General features: G+C 36.7%; 1 protein-coding gene across 3 annotated transcripts in view; it reads right to left on the bottom strand.

Moving 5' to 3' along the window:
- The window catches only part of LOC135101658 (calcium-dependent secretion activator-like), a 503,368-nt gene that overhangs the window by 193,249 nt on the left and 290,550 nt on the right, over positions 1-19,569 (bottom strand). For all 3 annotated transcript variants that reach the window (XM_064005957.1, XM_064005958.1, XM_064005959.1), the window contains 4 exons: positions 18,720-18,864; positions 13,850-13,956; positions 13,506-13,681; positions 10,194-10,214 (listed from right to left, as the gene is read on the bottom strand). In XM_064005957.1, coding sequence (XP_063862027.1) covers positions 10,194-10,214; positions 13,506-13,681; positions 13,850-13,956; positions 18,720-18,864 — 449 coding nt within the window. The remainder of the gene's footprint in view (positions 1-10,193; positions 10,215-13,505; positions 13,682-13,849; positions 13,957-18,719; positions 18,865-19,569) is intronic.

Below are 19,569 nucleotides of genomic sequence, written 5' to 3'. Positions count from 1 at the left end.
TCTGGAAACTGAACCAGACTTGCTCAGGAGAGTCATCACCGGCGATGAGTCCTGGGTATTTGAGTACGACCCGGAGACCAAACGCCAGAGCCTTCAATGGAAGAGTCCGGCGTCGCCACGGCCGAAGAAAGCAAGGCAGTCCAGGTCCAGCTTCAAGGTCATGTTGATCGCTTTCTTCGATGTGAGGGGCATCGTCCACTGCGAGTTCTTGCCACAGGGCCAGACAGTCAACCAACATGTGTACAAAGAAGTACTGCGGCGTCTGCTTCGTGCAGTGCGCGAGAAGAGGCGGGAGTTGTGGCAGGGCAACTCGTGGCTGCTTCACCACGACAATGCGCCTGCTCACAATGCCCTGAGCATCAGAGAGTTCTTGGCCAAGAAGAACATCGCCGTGCTGGAGCAACCGCCCTACTCACCTGACCTCGCTCCGTGCAACTTCTTCCTCTTCCCCAAGCTCAAGGAGGTCATGAAGGGGACCCGTTTTGATGATGCGGACGACATCAAAAAGGCCGTGACGACGGAGCTGAGGAGCATCCCGCAAGAATCCTTCCAGCAGTGCATGCAAGCCTGGCAGAGAAGGATGGACAAGTGCATGCGGTGCCAGGGGGATTACTTCGAAGGAGATAACCTATAGTTTGTAGCCTGGATGTGAAATAAAACTTGTGTGGCACCAGTCCTGGAACTTTAATGACACACCTCGTATATATATATATATATATATATATATATATATATATATATATATATATATATATATATATATATATATATATATATATATATATATATATATATATATATATATATATATATATATATATATATATATATATATATATATATAAAGTGGAATGTCAGTTTCTGAACATAATTAATTTCTAAATGCCATTTGAATTTCATAATGTTTGAAAACCAAAACTAAAGGAATCAATATAAAATAGATTAATCTGTTCTCAGACATCTGTCCACCATGCCTTAGTAGGTAATGATCGATGCTCCCACTGCTCAGATCCATAACATCTCCAGCTTAGAAATTTTCTTTTATCCAGAAAGGATGTATTAAATGAACTTAGTGACACAGAACTCATGAAAAGATATTGTTTAGACCATGCAGGCATTCTCTTTGTTGCTGATCACGTGAGGGAAGCCTTAAAGAGCGACACTGAGAGCAGCAACCCACTCACTGCCAATATGAAGGTGATCATAACACTTAGACATCTTGCTGCTGGGAAAAAGCTAATGAAAAAATGTAGTTGTGCAGTAATGATGGCGTTGTGGGTCAAAGAAAAAGCCACAAGAGGTTCGGGACTACTCCTGAGCGCTGAACCTTGTTTGCTTACATTGAGGTTCTTCAATGGGATCACATTTAGCTTATTTCAAAGGTTAAAATACTGTCTTACCCTCAGTGTCTCTCCTCCAAATATATATAAAAACAAAGGAAATATTTATAGAAACTATAAATTAGTAATAAATGGCAGGTTTTGCTATGTCTTGTAGTCTTTGAAAGTAAGTGATTGTTCAAAAACTGAATCATAGTACAGCAATTGAAGCAATTGCGAGTTACAAATATTGTTTGAAAACCGAATTGTTTTGAAAAGGGAGATGTTCAGTAACCAAACCACTGTATATATATATATATATATATATATATATATATATATATATATATATATATATATATATATATATATATATATATATATATATATATATATATATACAATTTTTTTATTCTTTTTTTATGTAGGAGGGACACTGGCCAAGGGCAACAAAAATCCAATAAAAAAGAAAAACCCACTGAGATGCCAGTCCCAGAAAAGGGTCCAAAGCAGTAGTCAGAAACTGAAGGATAAGTGTCTTGAAACCTCCCTCTTGAAGGAATTCAAGTCATAGGAAGGTGGAAATACAAATCCAGGCAGGGAATTCCAGAGTTTACCAGAGAAAGGGATGAATGATTGAGAATACTGGTTAACTCTTGCATTAGAGAGGTGGACAGAATAGGGGTGAGAGAAAGAAGAAAGTCTTGTGCAGCAAGGCCACAGGAGGAGGGGAAGCATGCAGTTAACAAGATCAGAAAAGCAGTTAGCATGAAAATAGCAGTAGAAGATAGCAAGAGATGTAACATTGTGGCAATGAGAAAGACGCTGAAGACAGTCAGTTTGAGAAGAGAAGTTGATGAGACGAAAAGCTTTAGATTCCACCCTGTCTAAAAGAGCAGTATGAGTAGAACATCCCAAGACATGTGAAGCATATTCCATACATGGACAGAGTTAGTAGTTTGTGGGGTGGGTGGTGAGAAAAACTGGTGGAGACATCTCAGAATACCTAACTTAATAGCAGCTGTTTCAGCTAGAGATGATATGTGAAGTTTCCAGTTTAGATTATAAGTAAAGGACAGACTGAGGATGTTCAGTGTAGAAGAGGGAGACAGTTGAATGTCATTGAAGAAGAGGGATAGTTGTCTGGAAGGTTGTGCTGAGGTAATAGATGGAGGAATTGAGTTTTTGAGGCATTGAACAATACCAAGTTTGCTCTGCTCCAATCAGAAATTTTATAGAGATCAGAAGTTAGGCATTCTATGGCTTCTATGCATGAACTGCTTTCTTCCTGAAGGGTTGGATATCTATGAAAAGACGTGGAAAAGTCCAGGGTGGTATCATCAGCATAGGAGCAGACAGGACAAGAAGTTTGGTTTAGAATATCATTGATGAATAATTGGAAGAGTGTGGGTGACAGAACAGAACTCTGAGGAACACCACTGTTAAAAGATTTAGAAGAACAGTGACCATCTACCATACCAGCAATAGAATGATCAGAAAAGGAAACCTGAGACAAAGTTACAGAGAGAAGGATAGAAGCTGTAGGAGGGTAGTTTGATGTGTCTAAGGCAACGGCAAAAGTTTCACCAAAATCTCTAAAAGAGGATGACCAAGACTCAGTAAGAAAAGCTAGATCACCAGTACAGCAGCCTTGACAGAACCCATACTGGCAATCAGATTGAAGGTTGTGATGGAAGTTTAAGAATCTTCCTGTTGAGGATAGATTAAAAAACTTTCCATAGGCATGAAATTAAAGCAATAGGACAGTAGTTTGAGAGATTAGAGCAGTTACCCTTTTTAGGAACAGGTTAAATGTAGGCAAACTTCCAACAAGAAGAAAAGGTAGATGTTCAAAGAATATGACTAGGCAAGGTGCAAGCATGGAGGTACAGTTTTGGAGAACAATAGGAGGGATCCCATCATGTCCATAAGCCTTCTGAGGGTTTAGGCCAGTGAGAGCATGGAAAACATCATTGAGCAGAATTTTAATAGATAGCATGAAATAGTCAGAGGGTGGAGGTGAGGGAGGAACAAACTCTGAATCATCCAAGGTTGAGTTTTTAGCAAAGGTGTAAGTGAATAGATCAGCTTTAGAAATAGATGTGACAGCAGTGGTGCCATCTGTTTGAAATAAAGGAGGGAAAGAGGAAGAAGCAAAGTTATTGGAGATGTTTTTGGTTAGGTGCCAGAAGTCACAAGGGGTCGTTAGATCTTGAAAGATTTTGACACTTTCTATTAATGAAAGAGTTTTTCGCTAGCTAGAGGAGACTTGGCATGGTTCCAGGCAGAGTTTTAAAGTGCATGAGATTCTGGTGATGGAAGGCTCAAGTACCTTTTGTGGGCCACCTCTGTATCATGTATAGCACAAGAACAGGCTGTGTTAAACCAAAGTCTGGAAGGTTTATGTTGAGAAAAAGACTGAGAAATGTACGCCTCCATGCCAGACACTATCACCTCTGTTATGCGCTCAGCACACAGAGACAGATCTCTGACATGAAAACAGTAGTCATTCCATGGAAAATCAGCAAAATACCTCCTCAGGTCCCTCCAGCTAGCAGAGGCAAAATGCCAGAGGCACCTCTACTTAGGGGGATCCTGAGGAGGGATTGGAGCGATAAGACAAGTTACAGATATGAGATTGTGATCTGAGGAACCCAACAGAGAAGAGAGGGTAACAGCATAAACAGAAGGATTAGAGGTTAGGAAAAGGTCAAGAATGTTGGGCATATCATCCACATAAATGTCTTAATCTTTTAAGTTCATAAAAACATGTCAGAATTTAGAGCATGAAATGCATTGACAGAAACAGAAAAGATATACTTGTATATCATTGTATTTTAGGTTGATTGCATGCAATTATATCCTACAACATATGAAAAGACAATGAGCAATACATAATCTACATCTACATATATGGAGATATGTATATTGCATTAAGTGTGAAGATTAATAGCATAAAAAAAACTTTGCATGTATGTGATCATATTTCTTTATTCCAGAAGTAAATGCAGTCATTGAAAAAGAAAGCCAGGCTTCTCCATTGAAAACACATGGTAATGTGATCTGGCTTCATTTTGTGTTTCTTGCACTTACAGTGACGAGATTATTTTCCAGTGAGATCGAACATTTATATAATGGAGTGTGAGCCTGTTAGGTGGGTAGCTGCCTCCCCACACTCTCTCAGGGCCACACAATTGCTTGGTAACATTCCTAATTAAAAGCTTTACCAACTTGGTAACAGGCATTACTGACACCACAATCAGATTTCAGATTCATTATTTTCATGGTTTTGATAATCCCGAACCTGGTAACAATCATAAAAAACAAAGACTGCTGATTCGGTAATGTTGGTAAGCCGGTGTGACATTATTAGACAAAACTAGTCAGTTCTTGACAAAAGAACTTACCATGCCAGCACTAAAAAAAAAAAAAAAAAAAAAAAAAAAAAAAAAAAAAAAAAAAAGAGAGAAAGGTGTGGAAATACATCAGTGATGCCTTCAACATGGCATATCCATTATTATGGTTACATTTTGTGATTTAAATCCTTCCCTTTGAATAACTATCTGACATTCTTCAAACTGCTTCTACCAACCAGGCACATAATAAATCATCTATTTCTCGTTCCCTCATTGCTGTACACATACACTGTTAAATTTAAATATTTTGGGTTTATTGGAAATCATTCAAGCCTACTAATTCTGAGACAGTAACTATATATATTTATTTCTGGGCAAATTATGATTTTTTAATCATAATATCCACAATGAAGGGATAAACAGTGAAATCTATGAACTGAATTAATCTAAACCTAGCCTAACAAACCTAACCCTCTGATGAAAACAGTAATATTATTTCATTATTATCCAATATTTCTTTTAGAAGACAAATTCCATATACCTTATATGTATGTAAGGATTATTACTGGAGTTTGACTTAGTAGGGGTAGGAAATGAAATAAGGGTGACAGGTAGTGAAGTTTTCATCAACTGGTGAAGTGAGTTCATGCTGCCATCCAAATTTTTCTTAAATTATATCATATCACTATTATTTATCATTAGTAGTATATAATTTAGGAAATAATACAACTACAAAAGGATAAGACTTTGTGCTATTTGCAAAAAATAAATGCACTGCCAAGCTCCATTGGGGAGACCAAGCAGCTACCAAGTCAGCATTACCAAAGGTTCCAATTTCTGGTACGGATCAAAGTAAACAAAACATTAAAAAAACAAGTATGAAATCAGATTTGTTGTTGGTGGTAGAGATCAGTCATTGGTAAAAATCACAACAAAAGGAAGCAACTGTGAAATTGGCCCTCAGACAGCAACTAGGATGACACTTTCTTTGGGTTGTGTCCACTAGTGTCTAGGATTTGGCATATTTTGTGTCTGTCTGACTCATTTTTGGTGTAGTGATGTACTGATCTAAGAAATTTGTTGATGTTCTGGCTGTCCAAAATCCAGTGTCACAACTCTGTTGCCAGCAGCTCATGGCCTCCTTGCTAATGTTGTTCCCCTTGCAAAAACACGTTCTGGTCTGCCATGCAAGACTACCAAACCAACAGACAATCTTCTGCAGAGAAAAGTGACAGCTGCAGAACTAAAGGAATGCCACCCAGGTTTGCTGAAAGATGCATCTGCTTGCTGCATACAGCATTACCTCCAGAAAGACCTGCACCTCCCAGCCTGCAGTGAAGCAAGCAAATAATTTCCGATGGATTGTATGAAGAAGGAAAGACTTGCTTTTGCCAAGAACTATGCTTCCTGGATCACGGAAGATTGATGTGGTCTAATAAGTCCACAATTCAGAGCATCCACAGTTGTGCAATGGGTATCAGATGCCACTCCTCTATTGACCTTGCCTACACAGTCAACACAATTAAAACACACTGAATTTGAGGGTGTGTGGGTGCTTCAGCAGTCCAGCCAAATGATGTGGTCTGTACTTCTCTCCCAAGAATGTGACAATGAATAAAGCTCAGTATATCTTTGTTCTGGAAGACCATATTCTGCATCTATTCTACATGCCAAGATCACCTTGATTTGAATAGATTTTGGTCAGTATTCAATTGTCCCATCACTACAATTCATAGCAGTATCATTCATTGCTTAATTTACACAAGTGGTGGCAGTACTCACAGCATATTCTCTTAATGACAACATTCATTTATATCCACAGTAATATTGTCTCAGCTATATATATAATCCTTGTATCACAACAGCTTAGACCACATCTTTCATTATACTTAAGGAAAAGAACACTGTGATTGATATTATGAACCAAGTGAATTTAACACTGCTTCAGAAAAAATATTCTATCTTTCTATCTTTCTCTAAAAATATTCCATTCATCTTTCTATCTTTCTCTAGTGCATCACTTCCTCTGGCAGTGTTCCCCAATAAGAGCTGAAGGGCCTCTGCTACTACATAATCACTTTTTTCTTGCCTATTTGTCCTCAACCTCAACTAGCATCGCTTTCACACATGTATTTCCTTACCTTATCCTTTCACCCTCAGTTTTGCATGACATTGAATACTTTCTTTACAAACTCTTTATTCTTCATTCTTTCAATATGGCCAAGTCATCCCAAGTATTTACTTACACCCACTCCACTGTTCCACACCTCATTCCATATATGTAGGTTCCCATACTCCATTTTTCATATACTTCTTCAATACTCTTACTCTCCTAACTTGTCAGTCCATATGCTCCTCTTTGATAGCTCACTTCTAAACAGTGTTTGTGCGCTATTTGCAGGAGCTGTTCCAAAACCTCCCATGAATAGTGAAAATCCACAAATATGGGAAACCACCCCTATAAAGCTCAGAAATACCTATGGTTATAGTTTAAATCATAAAATATACATATCACATTTATTAAGCACATTTAAAATTCATTTTAACACAATAAGTAACAATTATTATATGTATTCTACATAATTTTCAGTTAAAGAAATTTTGTACACTTTAAAATGAAAGGGGACTAAACTGGTATGTACAGTAAACCCTCATTATAACAAATCTCTGTTTTCCAAATTTCAGGTATAACAACCCCTTTAAGCCTGCTGCCTGCTTCCTCCCCCCTTTCTCTCTCTCTCTCTCTCTCTCTCTCTCTCTCTCTCTCTCTCTCTCTCTCCATATATATATATATATATATATATATATATATATATATATATATATATATATATATATATATATATATATATATATATATATATATATATATATATATTGAATTTTCACCTTTAGCGACCCACCTCCCCCTACGTGTTTGTTATATTGAGGGTTACTGTAATTTACAATAATTGAAAGAATAATCCAGGCTCTTTAGGCCAAAAGATTGACATCTGGCAACTCTGAAAACTCCCCATTAGTTAAATTAGATTAGGAAAAAATCTCCAAATATGGGAAACCACAAATACTGAACTGCAAATATGTAGGGCATCACTGTACTCTTGAATGCTGAGCTTTGTTCCATATCTAAGCCTCTGATTCATACATGAATATTAATAGAATAATACTTTTCCTTAAACTTCTTGATCTCAAGGGGTATTTTTCTTTCATAATCCTTCCAATTAACATTCTCTACTTCCAATGGCATATTTCCCCATTTCATATCCTTAGCACTGCTCTTTTATAATTCCTTCATTCTGTCTCCTAGAACTATTTCACAACCTACTACTGCTGGTACACTCATCCTATAAGTTAGGTGTTGAAGCTAGGGAGTTTCACACACAGGCACACCCTGGGGACTGAACCCAGGACCTTCTGCTTGCTGGGTGGCTATGCTATCCACTGGATCATGGTACACTCTGGTAACAACTCACAAACAGGCCACATCACATGCACTGACTGGGAGATTGTGTGCCCTGCAGATCCTCCTCACTGGAGCTATTAAGTCTCACCAGAAAAGCAAGGACTGCCTGGGGATCAAACATGGGATATTCTACCTGCTGGGCACCTATGCTACCTGTTACACGTACAGTATCTTCTGGTGACAACTAACACAATATGTATACTAATATCATACATCTATGTCTTTTTTCTCTCAAGAACCATTTCATTTCCTTTCTGATATTCACCTTCAGTTTCCATTTCACACAAATACATAATATAAAATTCATCTACCATTCTCTGAGGTTACCTTACACTCTATGCAGACAACAATGTCATCTGCTAACAAACACATTATCACAATCCTATTCTAAATGGTTCAAGATTTCTACCACTTTAGCTTTTATTTCCCTCATTCATACAACTATAAATAAGTATATTAAACAAACATGAAACATCACCCAATACCTATTCCACTTCCACTCTCATTAAACCCTCCCTCCACTCACATATGTGTTTACCTAACTATGAAATGCCTTCATTCCCTCCAACAACAACAACAGCAGTGTCTCTTGAAATGCAGGTAAAAGCACTGGCAACAAGTAATCTAGGACATCATTTAGTCCAGAGAAAATTATGTAAGTGAAAATAGAAAAGTTAAAGAGGAAGTGATGATAACTTTTTTTTTGTCTTCTTTAGAAATGTTACACAAGTTGGATTCCCAACATCAGAGTAATAATTCATACTGGGCAAACAGAAACTTCAAAGTTAGCATCTGAAAGATGATTTTTTTTTTTTTTGGGGGGGGGGACGAGATAAGTAAATAAATAAACACATAACAAAATATACAATATCTTCTTATGATCTCAAATACAGGTGATCCTATAGATGTGTAATGCTCAACTATTTTTTTAGATCTTTAAAAATCAATAGCTCAAAACCCACTTAATTGTTTGTGGCAAGATGATATATCATATCCTACTCATACCATTACTAATACATACTTCATAGAGCAATATGCATCCACTACTTATTTAATGTTGCACAGGTACATCCTGGTTTTTTTATCTAAATGTTTTCAATAGTGATAGGTATCGAGTATCTTACATAAAAAATTGAAGGAGGAGGCAGTATACACCTGCTGAAATGGTAATTACTCCAAGGAAGGTCTCATAAGCACTGGCATAGGTGGGTGCTGTGGATGCTTCTGATTCAGCTGTGTCCTCCTTGAATGTTTCTCTTTGTGTCTCACAAAACAAAGGGAAGCAATCACAGCCTGACCTCTAAATATAATTCTCTTCCTTCACACAACACTATACATGCACTCAAAGCCTGTAAATCTTTCATTCAAAATTTAAAAAATGAAAATAATTCAAATAATACAATCAGCCTCAGATTCCCTTTCTGGAAAGGGGGATTAATGTCTTTCTGGGGATTAATGTCCCCAGGTCAGACTGCTCTTCTAGTACCAAGTCAAAGTGTCTTGACAACGCCTCAATTTTTTCTACACTTCATCATTTACAGCATTAGATCTAATTTTCAATTTGTGAAACAAGCTCTCTTCATCTCCTTTTCTTAACTGAAACACATGTCTGAGGAAATTCTGTTCCCTCCAAGTTTCTTTACCTTCACTTTCAATCCAAAGCTGGATGTTGCATCTATGTGCTATGGACTGGAATTTCATCAACACTGTACTATGAGTCAAGTATGCTACATGAATTCATACCTGGCTTTCCAATCCAGTTTTGGAAGAACATGGAAATAAAAACTATTGCTCGAACTGCATTGAAGTTCCATGGCAGAACAAATGGAATCTTTTCCTTATTTACTTCCATTTTTTTCTAGAGTTATTGGTATATTTATAATTCAGCTATTACTAATAATAATTAAGCAATCTGACTGAATGCATGAAAAGCATAAAATTTTGAAGAGGAGGCTATAAAGAATGAAAAAACAAAGAGATGCTGCTCTATTATCATGCTCTGTCTACTGTAATGGCATGCATGGAAATACAGCAGCATTTGATTTTAGCACTTACCCATTCCAACCATAAGCTGAGCTGAAAAATATTAAGATTTAAGAATACAATAAAAAATTAACAAATTTCAAATACTGACAAAATTAATTGTTGCTCATGTAATAGTGATAAAGTAATGCCTTATCATGACTAATTCAAAAAATAAACATAATTTAATTAAAATAATCAAATTTTCATGATAATATAATTTATATTTCTGAAAAACCATGCAGCTGAAACATATTCTATAAATATAAACAATTCCACTTTAATATATCAACAAATAAAACAAATAATTCTCATTATGAAATTGTATTCATAATTCAACAAATTAGGCTAAGATGAGTATGTTTCCTTGTAACTTTAAAGGTCACATATATGTAAAAGTTTTACATATTTTCTGACACTTCTATGATCGATCTCCTGACTACTTCTGATTTTACTGATAGATTAATATGAACAAGTAAATTATGCACAAAAGCATAAAAAGGAGAGCATAGAGAGGACAAGGAAAGCAATGTGAGCAAGCAGAAACCATCATTAAAAAAAAAATAATAAATAAATAAATAATAATAATAGTAATAAATAAATAAATATAATGTGAGAGGTGAAGAAATGGTCAAAATTTTCAGCATGAGATGGCAAGAGAGTCTGCAGATACATGACTTGACACAGTATTATATCACAAATAACAATTAATGTGTGAGGACCAGAAGGAAGGAGGAGCAAGCATGCGACAATGGTTTCTATATATATATATATATATATATATATATATATATATATATATATATATATATATATATATATATATATATATATATATATACAGTAAAATCCCTCTTATCCGGCATCAACGGGACTGCCGACATGCCAGATACTTGAATATTGCCGGATACTTGAATAGAAGTGAAATTATGTCCACAATCACCACCCTACACTTATGCATCTTACCATAACAAAGATCAGCTGATCTGATCAGCTGCTTAAGTGTAAGCACAACACACTTCCTCTTTTCTACAACTTTAGACATGATGAAGGTGTCAGGCAATAAACAGTGCACACGCGGGACTGAGTCACTGAGTAAACACAGTGCAGTGGGCCATGGGTGGCGGGAAGCAGTGCGCCCTGGTGGTGAGGGGACAAAGTATGCCTTGCGCGGGAATTTTAATTGATTTTATGAGTACACATTGACTTTTTATTGATTTTAGGGCTCGGGGGAAAAATGTGCCGGATACTTGAAGCTGCCGGATACTCGAATGCCGGATGTGAGGGGTTTTACTGTATATATATATATATATATATATATATATATATATATATATATATATATATATATATATATATATATATATATATATATATATATATATATATATATATATATATATATATATATATATATATATATATATATATATATATATATATATACATATATATATATACATATATATATATACACATATATATATATATATATATATATATATATATATATATATATATATATATATATATATATATATATATATATATATATATATATATATATATATATATATATATATATATATATATATCACTTGTTATTTGAAGCTGTGAAAGAAAAGGGAGTACATTATGGCCACATGGCCACACCACCACACTCAAACTGCAGACACCACAAAACTTCACATAACAAAACTGGAATAACCCTACTATGATGAAGCCAAACTCCAGACAGACAACACAACAAATAACACAGTCATGCACTCACTCAAAGCTGGACTATAACAGCTTCTGGACTCCACTCAAAATATTCTAATTGTAAGAGATCAACTTTTGGCACTAAACCCTACCCCTAAAGACCTGCCACAATATTAGACACACACACACACAAAAAAAAAAAATAAATAAATAAAAAATAAAAAAAAAAATAAAAAAAAAAATCCATATGGCAAACTGGCTTTAGCTGGAACTTCAACCTCTAGTGGGGCATACCAGAAGAGTGGTGATATGTCTGTCTTGGTCAGGAGTATGGAGCAGAAAGGAACAATGTATGGTTCATATCACATGAACTGAGCCTGGTTCTGAGATTTCCAATGCCCTCTGTGCTAAATCAGCTGACTGTATGCAATTTGAATGAGGGAAAAAAATGTTCATTCCAAATTTTTACTTGTCATGCCCATTACAAAAAATCTTCCTGTCTTCAGTTTATTGATGAGCTTTACCCTCACAAATCTCTTTTTGGATGGATTGGTTCCATCTATTAAACTGAATTAGCTTGAATATGTACTAACTTTTATTAGAGATCACCATTACAATGTACAACTGAAGCTTGTTGTAAAGCCTGCCTTACTCTTTTTGCATCAACTTTCTCCATATGTGTCACATCATGGATGAAATTAAATAAAAGACTTTTTGTGAATGAGAGAGAAGTATTACTGAGGTCAGCCTGGTTGCCATTTCTGTAAAAAGGCTGTTTGAATTAAAATGTGCACTAACATTGAGGATCCCAACAATCAGATGATAATCAATATGCCATCTCTGGAACTGTAAAATGATTGTCTTTTCCAGTTTAACCTCCATACTCCACACCATCAGTATGAATGGGAATTTTCCTCCATTGTACCATACTAAAACTTTATCATTCATAATAGAATGTTTTGTTTTGGAAGTGCCTGCTTTGGGTTGGTCTTGCCATTTGTAGCATGCAGATGCTGCTTCATGAACTAATGCCTGGAAGTCCAGATTGCCGCCACTACTTAATAATGTTATCAGTTGAGATCACATCCAAAAATTATGATCAGATGATTCTGCTTAATGCATCTGCACCATGCACTTAATTTTCTGTCAAATTATATCAGTGGTGATTAATGAACATAGAAAGAGTTTGCTTTTACATATTCATAAATGAAGGTGTGTCTTATAGGTTTATACGTTTTATATATCATAAAAGCAGCAATTAGTCATACTGTATAAGTCATGTAAAAGACTACCTTCCTCTCAAGACAAGTTAAAAGAAAGATGTCTCTCAGCACCAAGAGGTGTGAAAGGAACATATTCCAAAGGATTTTCTTTCATACAAGAATTTTGGCTATGATTCAATTAAATGCAGCACTAATGAAACAACATGCATTGCAATGAGTAAAAAATAAATGCTAGATTTTTTTTAGCAACAAAAATTACTTATTGGAAAAAAAAAATATTTGTGTTGTTTGATGCTTAACTAATGTCTTAATAAATTTCAATAAATAATACTATTTATCTTCTTGATGATGTTTATATCTAGAGATCAAAGAATTTTGCAGCCAATATATGTGAATATCATCCAACAGAATGTAGCATTACCTGACACTGCCTCAATGTAGTCCACTGTATACCCGTCCAGCTGCATCATCTCGGTGGGTTCGCTTTTCTTCTCTCTGTAGCTACACATGGCAAATGTGTACTGGGACACTTGTACTAAACAAAAATACCGTTTCTTCCACTTTTTCCAGCAACTCTTCCCTAGAGCATACAGATGGCTGTCGAGTGAGATTTTAATAAAATTTAACCTTGTGTAAAGAAAAAAAATGGATGAATTTCATGACACTCATTATGCAGCTTGCAATACAAGTATTTAATAATATATCAATAAAAATACATACAAGATTCAATAGCCATACAATAATGATGATAATGTAAACACTTACCCACAATGTTTTAAGTTTTGTGGTTTATCCATTCTGACAGCAATCTTAATTCTAAGATTATTTTCAGGTGAATTTTTTGGAACTTGCATCTTGTACCATTCAGGTACCTGCAATGATAATGACATCCTTATATTTATGTTCATACTCTTTAATGTAAATAAAATGCCACTATGTTACAATGTTTTGTGCCTATACTTTTATATAGTTCCTGATATCATACATCAAAATCTAACTAAAATTATCTTGAGAACTATAGGGAACTATTCTTCTCAGTTTTAAAGGTTACTGAGTGTAAGACAAGAGAGACAGCTGTGGAGTTTGAAAAAGAAGCTGAATAATTGTTGGTATTTCTAGGAGGTAAAATTTGATCTTTATTTCAAACTGATATATAAGTTCTTGTATGCAGCCTTTGAATGTCGATTATTGTGTCATGAATAATTCAGCCTCTAATTTATCCATTATATTTCTGTTGGTATGGTGTCTGTGCCTTTTATCACATTCTGATGGTCTTTCAAAGAATTTTATGATTAGAAATTACACTTCTGAAGTGGATCAGCAATAACAATTGTCTGAGAAACAGGGGAACAGATTGAAAGCAGATGCAAGTGTCAAAACTCCTGAACCTGTTTTTATCACATGTACATACATTTACTTGGTGTTAAGTTGGAACCAGTAACCTGTTCAAAAAACCTGCTTTCACAGTGTTCATCTATTGCACTGGAATCAGATAATGATAAGACATGTTTCATGATCAGAGTGGTGGATGGCAACAGTGCCAGCCTGGTTGCAAATCAGTGAAATTTGAAAATGATATGACAAAATTATTTTTGTAATCTCAGTTAACAGGAAGCTTCAAAGACTCCTATGGTATTATGTACTGTAGTGTCCTTTGTTAAATCATAAATGATCATGTAGATGGTGCCAAATTGAGATTTCTTAACTGCATTGTTAAATAGTATTGACTACAATAGCATCAGGCACATATTTAGGTGTCAGCTTAACTTACAATCTTGATTTTAATTTGTGGAGACAAACAGGACTTCTCAAAGGATGTGATTAGAATCTATCCATCATTAAGAACTAATTGAAATGAGATATATGTTTAAGTTGGGTTTCAAGCAAAGAATCCATAAAGGAATGGCCCCAGTCATGTGGTGTAGATCACACTGTATGCTCTAAAACATTCATGCATACTGTTATAATCCAGCGATTTTTTTTTTTTTCTTTTTGAAGATACCAATGATTGGATAATTATTTTGATTTCAGATAATCAGAGTGTTACCAAAATATGTTAATCATATAAATTATTTGGATCAGGACATTAATGCAATGGGTGCAGTATGTAGCACCTGAGCTTTTAGTTTAGGAAACTAGAAAAGTACAAACATTGATCTATGAACATGGCAGGAGGAGGCAGTAGACACCTGCCGAAACGATAATTACTCCCAGTGAGGTCTAAAGCACTGTTCAGGGAGTGCTGTGAACATATCATTAAACTCAGCTGTGACCTCACTGAACGTTTCCCTTTGTGTCTCACAACACAAGGGGGCAGTCACAGCCTGCCCTCTAAAGACAACTCTCTTCCTCCACACAAAACTACAAGCACCTAATAACACACACACCCTTCACTCAAAAATTTCAAAATCATCATGCCAATTCCTACACCATCCTCGGAGTCCCTCGGAGTCGGAGTCTAAGATCTAATTTTCAATCTGTAGAACACCACCTCTTCTCTTCTAAACCTCATCTTCTTTTCCTCACTGAAACTCAGATGTCTGAGGCAACTGACAATAGCCCCTTTTCTGTTCCCTCCTACTTTCTCTATCCTCATTTTCGATCCAAAGCTGGATGCTGCGTTTATGTGCGCAATGACTTAACCTGCTCTCGTGCCCATGCTCTTGAATCTTCTGAGTTTTCCACCATCTGGCTACGACTACAGAGTCACTCTCATACTAAATTTATCTGTGCTGTATACCTCTCACCTAACTCCTCTGATTATAAGAAATTCTTTGACTACTTAACTTCCAAAGTGAACACATTCTGACCCTCTTCCCTTTTGCAGAGATCTCCATTCTTGGAGACTTCAATGTTCACCACCAGCTTTGGCTTTCCTCTCCCTTCACTGACCATCCTGGTGAACTAGCCTACAACTTTGCTATCCTCCATGACCTAGAGCAATTGGTGCAACACCCTACTCGTATTCCTGACCGTCTTGGAGATACGCCCAACATTCTTGACCTTTTCCTGACCTCTAATCCTTCTGCTTATGCTGTCACCCTTTCTTCTCTGTTGGGCTCCTCTGATCACAATCTCACATCTATATCTTGTCCTATCGCTCCAATTCCTCCTCAGCATCCCCCTAAGCGAAGGTGCCTCTGGCGTTTTGCCTCTGCTAGTTGGGGGGACCTGAGGAGGTATTTTGCTGATTTTCCTTGGAATGACTACTGCTTCCGTGTCAGAGACCCATCTTTGTGTGCTGAGCGCATAACAGAGGTGATAGTGTCTGGCATGGAGGCGTACATTCCTCATTCTTTTTCTCGTCCTAAACCTTCTAAACCTTGGTTTAACACAGCTTGTTCTCGTGCTATACATGATAGAGAGGTGGCCCACAAAAGGTACTTAAGCCTTCCATCACCTCAATCTCATGCACTTTATATTTATGCCTGGAACCATGCCAAGTCTGTTCTCCAATTAGCCAAAAACTCCTTCATTAACAGAAAATGTCAAAACTTTTCAAGATCTAACTCCCCTTGTGATTTCTGGCATCTAGCCAAAAATATCTCCAATAACTTTGCTTCTTCTTCTTTCCCTCCTCTATTTCAACCAGATGGCACCACTGCTATCACATCTATTTCTAAAGCTGAACTCTTCGCTCAAACCTTTGCTAAAAACTCTACCTTGGACGATTCTGGGCTTGTTCCTCCTTCTCCTCCACCCTCTAACTACTTCATGCCACGTAATAAAATTCTTCGCAATGATGTTTTCCATGCCCTCGCTGGCCTAAACCTTCGGAAGGCTCATGGACCTGATGGGGTCCCTCCTATTGTTCTCCAAAACTGTGCCTCTGTGCTTGCACCTTGCCTAGTCAAACTCTTTCAGCTCTGTCTGTCAACATCTAACTTTCCTTCTTGCTGGAAGTTTGCCTACATTCAACCTGTTCCTAAAAAGGGTGACCGTTCTAATCCCTCAAACTACCGTCCTATTGCTTTAATTTCCTGCCTATCTAAAGTTTTTTAATCTATCCTCAACAGGAAGATTCTTAAACATCTATCACTTCACAACCTTCTATCTGATCGCCAGTATGGGTTCTGTCAAGGCCGCTCTACTGGTGATCTTCTGGCTTTCCTTACTGAGTCTTGGTCATCCTCTTTTAGAGATTTTGGTGAAACTTTTGCTGTTACCTTGGACATATCAAAAGCTTTTGATAGAGTCTGGCACAAAGCTTTGATTTCCAAACTACCCTCCTACGGTTTCTATCCTTCTCTCTGTAACTTCATCTCAAGTTTCCTTTCTGACCGTTCTATTGCTGCTGTGGTAGACGGTCACTGTTCTTCTCCTAAATCTATTAACAGTGGTGTTCCTCAGGGTTCTGTCCTGTCACCCACTCTCTTCTTATTATTCATTAATGATCTTCTAAACCAAACTTCTTGTCCTATCCACTCCTACGCTGATGATACCAGCCTGCACTTTTCCATGTCTTTTCATAGACATCCAACCCTTCAGGAGGTAAACATATCACACAGGGAAGCCACAGAACGCTTGACTTCTAATCTTTCTAAAATTTCTCATTGGGGCAGAGCAAACTTGGTATTGTTCAATGCCTCAAAAACTCAATTCCTGCATCTATCAACTCGACACAACCTTCCAGACAACTATCCCCTCTTCTTCAATGACACTCAACTGTCCCCCTCTTCTACACTGAACATCCTCGGTCTGTCCTTTACTTATAATCTGAACTGGAAACTTCACATCTCATCTCTAGCTAAAACAGCTTCTATGAAGTTAGGTGTTCTGAGACATCTCCGCCAGTTTTTCTCATCCCCCCAGCTGCTCTGTACAATGGCCTTATCTGTCCATGTATGGAGTATGCTTCACATGTCTGGGGGGGGTTCCACTCATACTGCTCTTCTAGACAGGGTGGAATCAAAAGCTTTTCGTCTCATCAACTCCTCTCCTCTAACTGACTGTCTTCAGCCTCTCTCTCATCACCGCAATGTTGCATATCTAGCTGTCTTCTACCGCTATTTTCATGCTAACTGCTCTTCTGATGTTGCTAACTGCATACCTCCCCTCCTTCCGCGGCCTCGCTGCACAAGACTTTCTTCTTTCTCTCACCCCTATTCTGTCCACCTCTCTAACGCAAGAGTTAACCAGTATTCTCAGTCATTCATCCCTTTCTCTGGTAAACTCTAGAACTCCCTGCCTACTTCTGTATTTCCACCTTCCTATGACTTGAATTCCTTCAAGAGGGAGGTTTCAAGATATTTATTCATCAATTTTTGACCACTGCTTTGACCCTTTTATGGGACTGGCATTTCAGTGGGCATTTTTTTTATTAAATTTTTGTTGCCCTTGGCCAGTGTCCTTCCTACATAAAAAAAAACAAAAAAAACATACAATTTATAAGTTTTCAAGGCTATGAATAAAATTATTTTATCCTTTGTCCTAATGTACAATTGCAAAATTCATACTTATAAATGAAAATTTCAAAATATTTATCTAAAAGCAATGAAATGTGCATTCAAAGAAAAAATATTAAATTTTAGTAATGTTTTTAAAGAACATAACTCACTTGTATGAAGACCAAATAAAGTTATGGCAAGTATGAATATTTACAAAGAGAAATTTTCAATAAAATTTCTTAACTGACCTTGGATGACATGGCTGTGGGATGTAGAACAACCTTGCCTAGTTCTTTATCATCTAGGGAAAGCATAGATGCTGATTCTGTATACAGCTTTACTTTGACACCAGGTAGTGGATGCGTTGTTGTGAAATCCCCTTGTGTGTCCCACCTGCAAAAAGACAGAACATTAATGACTAATCTTTGCTTAAATAATTCTCTGTGATCAAATAATCAAACATGAATGCTAAACTATGTACTGAAAATCTAGATGTGGTGCATTGACTGGAGAATGGGGTATACCACTAGAAGAATAAGAATAGGGATAGAGCAGCAACCATATGTGCTAAAAGAGGGAAGTTCACATTACTAAAGAGTTGGATCCAAACAAAAGATGATCCACAGATATACCTGGATAAGAGAGTAGACATGGGACAAAGATGATAGATTATGGAGATTTCATCAGAACACAAAAAAAGGCATGCCAGATGCCAGGGTAATTACAAGCACAATGAAAATTCAGATCATTATGATGAGATAAAAATTAGCATATGTGAAAAAAATAATGTGAAAAAAATAAATTAACAACAATCAGAAACCAGAGAGAGAGAGAGAGAGAGAGAGAGAGAGAGAGAGAGAGAGAGAGAGAGAGAGAGAGAGAGAGAGAGAGAGAGAGAGAGAGAGAGAGAGAGAGAGAGAGAGAGAGAGAGAGAGAGAGAGAGAGAGAGAGAGAGAGAGAGAGACTGGTGATGAAGGAATAAAACCTGAAAAAAAAAAAGTTACTAAAGATTTGTGTCACATGGAGAATTTTAAGATGAAAATCTGGGGGTGCATTTAGGATATCTTCAATAAAACTATAGTACTAACATTGATCAAG

Source organism: Scylla paramamosain, chromosome 6 (genome assembly GCF_035594125.1).
Source record: "Scylla paramamosain isolate STU-SP2022 chromosome 6, ASM3559412v1, whole genome shotgun sequence".
NCBI lineage: Eukaryota > Metazoa > Arthropoda > Malacostraca > Decapoda > Portunidae > Scylla > Scylla paramamosain.
Note: the sequence above shows the minus strand (reverse complement) of the source record. Positions and strands in the feature narration are given on the sequence as shown.